General features: G+C 37.8%; 1 protein-coding gene across 1 annotated transcript in view; it reads right to left on the bottom strand.

The window, feature by feature from the left end:
- LOC109707781 (eukaryotic translation initiation factor 4B3-like) overlaps positions 571-8,075 on the bottom strand; it is an 11,187-nt gene continuing 3,682 nt past the window's right edge. The window contains exons 2-3 of the mRNA XM_020229313.1: positions 7,178-8,017; positions 571-1,011 (exon numbers count right to left, since the gene is read on the bottom strand). Of these exons, the coding sequence (XP_020084902.1) occupies positions 975-1,011; positions 7,178-8,017 (877 nt within the window). The 3' untranslated portion in view covers positions 571-974. The remainder of the gene's footprint in view (positions 1,012-7,177; positions 8,018-8,075) is intronic.

Genomic DNA, 8,075 nt, shown 5'->3' with positions numbered 1-8,075 from the left:
TTCGCATGATTTACTAAGTAAACGATGTCGAACAAACATCCAAATCAATTGAATTTTGGTTAGAAAAATCTTTGAATTATTTAAAACAAAATTTATACTCTTGATCTTGATTACAAAACTCCTATCATCACTTTTTAAAAAATATTTATTTTCAACAACTCATTTTTGTGTCCACTTGATGGACAAAAGAAGCATGAAATTTGATTTCTAAATACTTCAAATGGTATAGATCATATTTAACAATACCGATCATTGATTTGAAGACTTCATCATCAAAAACAAATTGGTGGCAACAAAACCCATTTACTACTAATAGAATTACAGCTCAACTCTATATATATATACACATATAGATGGCAATAAATTCTCCTTAACAGGAAAGTATAAAGCATCTTATTTAGAGTCTCTTATTATTATTATTATCATTATAATAACAAATATAGAGCACAATGTTGACAAAACTATTTCAAGCAACAGTCAAATGATTTGAATATAATATATAAACATGGAAAGAACCCAAATTCCCCTCCCATAACAGTTACTTTTAGATATGCACTGATAGTCAAGACATACAACACCAATCAACAAATGCAATTAAATAAAATTTGGAAGTATTCTGTCTCAAGCAATAAACATTAATAGTACAAGCTCTCAGAAAAGTTCAAACGAAAACAGAAATCACAATATCAGTATAACTTATTTCACATTATACTCCACTGATCTAAGGAAAAATAAGAAGTGTAAGCATGGGACAAACCTAAATTCTCCATGCAGCTCCACTACAGACAACATGCTACCAAGATGTATTGATAAAACACCAACCACAATAAAGTGCCTTAGAACAACAAGGGTATTCCACAAATTTAATTACTTAAAAACATAGAAAATAAGATAGAACAAAACTGACTTGGAACACACCTCAATTGGAATGTGTTGATCCTTGCAAAACCAGCAAAGATCACATCTGCAGACATTTAGTTTTCAGGTACACTCTCGTCAACAGTCTCAGAACTACAAATAAAAACTCAGAATCAGTCGAGTCTTTGAAAAGAGGGGGGGAAAAAAAAGAGCCTGAAGATGATATACAGCAGTTATAAAACTTGCATAAAAGGGGGGAAAGAGTACAGCATTAACATCGTTTTACCAATCAAAGAGAATACAATGGTTATAAGAATATATAATATATATGTATATAATAACACAAAACACCTCCAACATTTCAAACAATTGTTTCAATACTTAGCCAGAAGATTTTAGATCTTGATAACTTTAATACAAATAACTTCAAAACTGAGATGACAAGATATCTAGATTATTGGAAATTGCATCTCTATTATAGTTCCTGTAACATACTTATCATATCGGTAAAATATATTTTGAAGTATCCGCAGGGAGAAAGAAATAATAGGAAAAGGAGATCCATTTAGGTAAAAATAACAGCCTGATCATTTTCTCCTATTTTCTGCATCTATTTAAGAGAGTTTGGTTTCTGGAGGTCTAGCATTGAAAGGGCAAAAAAAGTTAATGTATATTTTACTATTGACAGATACATCAGTAAAATTGTTTATCTTCAAATTCCCAATTTTCCTTTCCCTTTCATCTAATTGTTTGCCCTTCTGCTTCTCTTTCACCAACTTCTTCACAAGATTTTGTAGGCTTCCCCCTCATCTGTGTTGCACTATGAATATTACTTGTTGCTGGAATTTCAATTCTGCTGTTTTCACAATTTCTGATCAGATCTGTTCTGAATCGTATCCAACTTTTCTCTGTATTCAACCAAGCCAAATTGAAACAAAAGCCAAACCTAGTTCACAAAAGTCTTAATACAACACCAATTACTAGTTTCTATTTGTGACATTTTTGTGCAACTGCTGCAAGCCAACCATGCGACCTTAGGTCTATTTCATTATAGACCATGGGTGGACTATCTAAAGAGGCCTAAACGTGGACATTTTTCAAGCCATTCCAAGAGTTCTCATACAAAGAGTTTAACTTGGCATTATATAAATCCCTCATTAGCCACTAATCCTTGTAATCAGTTCACATTTATTTTGTTCCTACCACTCCAATCCTAAACATATTTGAAGCCAGCCTCCATAGAAAAGAAAAGTCCCCGATAAAAAACATCCAAGAGAGAAAACTCTACTTCAAATTAGCTTCCAACAAATCAAAAACTGATGCAGTAACATTATGCAATAACGGCATCTACCAACCTACATCTACCGTTGCCTTAGTTATAACAACTGGGATACCTTTTCCCCAGTGTTTGTTGATTTCAACACAAGGCATCATGACGGGCAACATGATACAAAGTGAAGCCTGCTACCTTTACTTTTCAATGAGGCTTGCAGACTCACATGCTTTCCCATTTGACTGCCTGTAGCTACAAACAACATCTATTTGAAAATATAGTACGATACAGACTATTACAATATTTCTTTTCTTATTCATCCAAGTGATGGAAAAAAAAATGTCTTTTACATATCCACTGAATTTATCAAATTTGCGGAAATGATAGATATGAAAAATGCCCCAACAAATATTTATTCCACAAACCAGCATAACTCTTGGGATTACAGCTAAAGAGAGTTCAACTTCAGAATACATTCGTATTCTAACAGAAGTTCTAGAAAAAGACAAGGAATTCGATTATAATATGGAAACTAACTTCCCAGCACATATAAGTGAATTAGAATTTGATTTCTGAGACTCGATTATTTTCATGTTTCAATTAAACTTACAAAGTTCTACGAGTAATTAAAGAATGAAACAATTAACTCTTCTATCAGTTGATTTAGTCTCTTTTTATCTAACCATTTTTCAATCAATTTCGCTCCTCTTTTGCTAGTTTCTCTATTTTTGTTCACCAAAAAATGAAGTGATTTTCCCATATTTCTAACATTTTGGGTTGCAAATTGCAATCAACTATAACATAGACCGACATACAATTTCAGTTAATGGCCATACATGGCTGCATCAACAATGACATTTAAAGCAAAGTTCATAAAAATGAATATTCAACATTACAACCAATTAAGCAGAAACGCATATTGGATTAGGGGCCATGTTGGTAAACTGAAATAATTATTCTTCGTTTGGATGGAGAGAATTGGAAAGAAAAAGAAAAAAGGAAAAAAAAAGGAGTGAAAAGAAAGTGATTTCTCTCCTGTTGTTTGGATGAATGGAAGAAATGATGAAAATATAACTCTTCCTTGCACTCCACTTTTGGAGAGAATAAATTGAACATTATGGGAGGTCATTTTCTATCCCCTTTCTTCAGTTCTCTTCTTCTCTCTCCTCATTTGTCAATCCAAACACAAGAAAATGAACTTCCTTTTCTTTTCTCTCCTTCTCTCCATCCAACAGGAAGTCTTACCGACGATTGCAATTATCAAATGAGGAGATGCTAAAACAGTGGAGTGCAAGATCCATATACATACAATGATAGCACAATTTAGGAATTTTTAGACGAATAAAATATATATATATATAGTGGTTATATATATAGTGGTTAATACTTGTATTCCTCAGCTCCTCTTCATCCACTTTCTGTCTCTTTCTCCTTGCATAATGATGAAATTCAGAAACTATTGGATAAATAAAGTGATAGCTATTAAGTAAACCCATTTTTTCGTATATCTGGCGTTTGTTTTTTTTTTTAACTCTAAGCACACTTGACCTCTCGAGTGTTTTTTATATGAAAAAATAAAAATAAAAATACAAAGACACCTTCTAAATTTATTTTCTACTGCTGGATTATAGAAAGACATTTAAAGGTAGAAAATGATATTTTCATAAGTATCTGAAAGATTAACATTCAAATGCCATGCTCAAGTTCCCTGGTTGCAACAAAACAGAGAAATGGAAGTAATTAACAGCACAAGAAGGCTAGAGCACAAGGGGAAGCACAAACTGAAAAGGAAAATTAGTGTTTACCAAAGCAGAGGAATTAAAGGTAGTAATGCATAACGAATATAAGTCAACAAAGGTAAACACAAGTTGTTGTATTAAACAAGATGTCATGGAGTACAGAAGGGGTGGACTAACTGAATCAGAAAGAATAGGTAAGATTATGGTCTAGATACTTTAAAGGGGAAGCATATAATGTAGAAATGCCACTAACGAAATAATGGGTAAGCATATATTGTAGAAATGCTAATAACAAATATTAATTTTAACACATGTAAAAAGGATTTGTCGTAACAAGGATAACAAGTAAATATCTTGCCTTTCTTAAACAACAGATTGCCAAGACTTAGGCACTAGCATGCTTATCAGGCCTTGCTGAAACTTCCTTTCAACTTTTCACATCTTGAGAAATTGGAGAAAACAACTACATGACAGCTTAAGGACTAGTAAAATAAATTCAGCTTGGTGGAACTTACAGAAAATCATTTATAACGTTAAGGGTCTTGAACATAATTTTAGGTAAAGAAACTTGGGAAAAAGAGAAAATAGATTAAAAAAAAAGACGGAAAAAAAAAGAGTAAACTTTGTTGCTTGCATTGCCTCCATAAATTGGCACCTACACAACTTTTGAATAGTGTTTCTAAAGCCTAGTATTTATAACTTAACAAATGATCCTAGGTAGTAAATAAAGAAACTTTGAGCTTAAGTTGGACAAATCAAACGATAATAAAACTTATGCACCCAAAGGAATTGACTTATCTCTGTATGTCATTAGTTTTCTATGGTATAAGCTGTAAGATTGTCGACTTCTATCTACACTTTCATCAGACCACATTATAGTTTGTTGGTTGCTTAGGTTAGATTAGTTACTAGTTAGTGGTTTGTTTTTGGTTTATTTGTGCATCGGTTGGGACAATGAATGGCAAAATCTTTCCATGACTTCCAGAAGTGAATCTAATCAAATTTCTAAAGATGTTTTAATGATTCCATATTGCTGTTTTGAACACTTCGATGTATAGGTATCCATTTAATTGATATTTCTATCTCTCACTGTTTAGAATAGTTTTCTGCTGATTATTGTGCTCTCTAATAAATTTCTGCTTGCCTCGGCAACCATATTTTCTAGCTTTACATGCAACCAGCCTTTATTATTCCGAGTTTTAGGTACTGCTGGCCCTTTATCTGCAATTCTATAACACAGAAATTCTGGAACTATAGCTGTCACAACCTTATTTTTAGAATAATGATGGCAGCCAGCTTCCTTTTTCCGTTCTAATCCTTATGGGATAAAATTAAATCTATTGCAGCCTATTTAAAAGGGCAGTCAGCCGATTTCAATCAGATTTTATGAGATCTTACTCACGTTATTCATGACTAAGTTTTTGTCCCTATGCTAGCTTCTCTTATTCTTTCCAGAAAGCTCCTAGTCTAACTTCATTTCTTGACCTCTTTTTCTTACCGAAACTCGTTATTGTTGGTTTTTCTCTTCTGTTTTTAAAAAATTCTCTGTTGTGATGTCTCTTTTATTTCTCACTCACACTGACAAGATTCAAAACTATTATCCACTGTTCAACCTTTTTTGGATTTCAATCAAACATCCCTTGTGATAAAAGAAATGTCAATTTAAGAGACACAGTACACTATGACGCCATCTCATCCAGGATAATTGCATATGTATCACCGTGAAGTTGGGAAACCACGTACTTATCCTTTACTTTAAAATATCAAAAAAGAAAAAAATCCCTATAAACCAGCAATTGTGCACATGTGCACCCTGACAAGTCAATTTTTTTAGAACAGCCATCACATCGCTTTCCCTCTTCTCCCATCCCTCTGCCACTATTCCCTCTGAATTGCCTCTCTCTTGCTACCGTTTCCTCCTTGCTCTCAGACCCTCCACTGCTACCATTTCCGTAACCAACCCCTCCCCTCCCTATTTGCTGCTGTTGCGTTTCCCCTTCTTCGTTCCTCCCTCCCTCTACCTCTTTACATTGCCTCTCCTTCTTTGCTCTCTGATTTGCCTTCACTGCGGCTCCAACCGTCTGCCTCCTCCCGTTCGATGCCACCGTCGCCTTCACTTTCACACTAAATCCACCTCTAACGATCTCTTCCCAATGAAATTAACATTGGAGAAACCTAAGCTAAAGGCCAAACTTGCTATTTACCCAACCGGAAAAAAAAAAAAAAGAAAAAAAGCTGAAGAACATTTTTATGCTAGTCTAGATTTTTATAGAGATAAAATGCAATTTCCCAACTTTAAAACTTTGAGGGATACATATGCAATAATCTCTTTCAATTAAATGATTTGTATGATAAATACCAGGAACAAATCTAGTCCAAAGTAACTAGCTTGACCTCACACAAACCCACTAGCTTGACCTCACACAAACCCAATCAAGGCAACTCATAAGTCATGCAACCTAACAATCAGTGCCAATTTACATGATACACCAAGTTACATGACATAATTTGACCTTTATAACTTGTGCCATTCTTGTCACCTCTCACCCTCCTCCCTGCTCTAATTTTTCTACCTTGAAACAGCCATCTATGTACCCCGCTCCCTCTAACCGCAACCTGTATCCTCTACTCACCTCTCTTTCCCTCTTTCCCTAGCAAACTTTTCACCACAGTCTGCTGTAATCAAACCCACATATCTGGCATGCCCCATAATTCATGCTCCTCTCCTGCATCCTCTACTGACCACTCTTTCCCTCTTTCCCTTGCAAACTTTTCACCATAGTCTGCTTTAATCAGACCCACATATCTGCCATGCCCCAGAATCCATGCTCCTCTCCTTGCATTTGCCATGCAACCTAACATTCCTTGCCATTAACCCATTTTTTCTTCCTCTAATCCAATGAGCAATTCTCATTTCTTCCCTCCTCTATTAAACTCAATCCAGAGCCAGTGTGGTAAACTGCAATTACAGGCTTAAGCACCACAAATCGGCTAAAAGTTCTTCAGCTCAGCTCGGCCAAACCCTACGTTGGCACAATTTATTCAAAGTAAAAGAAGGTCTTGGGAACTAGTAAACCTACGATGTAAGCACATGGAAATACATAGCATAGCAAGTAGAAACTATGATTTGAGAGAACAGAACACAAGCACCAAAGACCACAGTAACATCTCATTACGCTAGATGGATAACAAATGCAAATCATACATGAATTAAGCTAGCATCAGATTAGTGATTTAAGTTAACACTAGACTCCAAAGATATTGGAAAAGAAATCAAACAGAGAAGAGAAGAGAAATAGAAGCAGACCTTGCAGGAGGAGCCTCGACTGTATCTGCCTTCCTCCAAGCCCTCTCAGTACGATCCTCTGTCGAAGTAACAATCCCGTTCCCTGCTCCAAAGCCCTTCTTCCCAAAGGGAGCCCTTTCATGCGGCCCCTCCCCTACCTTCATCGCCTCGAGCTTCTCATCAATCTCCTTCCAATCCTGGCCCTTCTCCGCGAGAACTTGCTCACGCGGGCGTGCCTCCCCAAAGGGGTTCGACCCCTTCCGGCTCCCGTTACTTCCATTAGCTAACGGCAGAGATCGTGGCTGCAACACCAGCCTCGGCCTCCCACTGCTGCCGCTATTACCTTCCTCCCTCTTCTTCCCCCAGGTCTCCGCATCCGGCCCATTACCTTCCTCCTTCTTCTTCCCCCAGGTCTCTGCATCCGACCCAGGAACGCTATTGAACACATCAAAGCCCCCACCACCGGGACCCCTCCTCTCCCTCGGGCCGTCAAAACCCCGGCCACCGATCCTCCGGAGGTTCCCCGAGTGGGGACTGCTCGAGGAGGCGGAGGGGTGGCCGGGGGCGCTCGCGAGGCGGCTCCTCGAGCTCGCGAGGAGGTGTGCTCCGAAGCCGATGAGGAGGATGTTGGAGCCGCCGCCGCCGCCGCCGCCGGCACCAGCTTTGGGGCCCCTCCTCAGGAGTTTGGGCGCTACCCCTAGCAGATCCCAAAGCCTGCTCGGCTTTGCCCCGCCTAGATCATCCCTAAACCCGGGCAGAGCTCGACTACTCCAGCTGCTAACCCCGCGCCCCTTCTTCGGCCAGAGCCGCGGGCTCTCCTCCCTCTCTAGCTCGCCTAAGAAACTAAGGGGGAGGGCTCGGCTGCTAAGTCGCTCGACCTAGAGCTTATTCTCGGAGCACCGCGGCGGCAGGCTACGTG

The sequence above is a fragment of the Ananas comosus genome, linkage group 3 (assembly GCF_001540865.1).
Source record: "Ananas comosus cultivar F153 linkage group 3, ASM154086v1, whole genome shotgun sequence".
Lineage (NCBI taxonomy): Eukaryota > Viridiplantae > Streptophyta > Magnoliopsida > Poales > Bromeliaceae > Ananas > Ananas comosus.
This window is presented reverse-complemented; position numbering and strand designations above follow the sequence as displayed.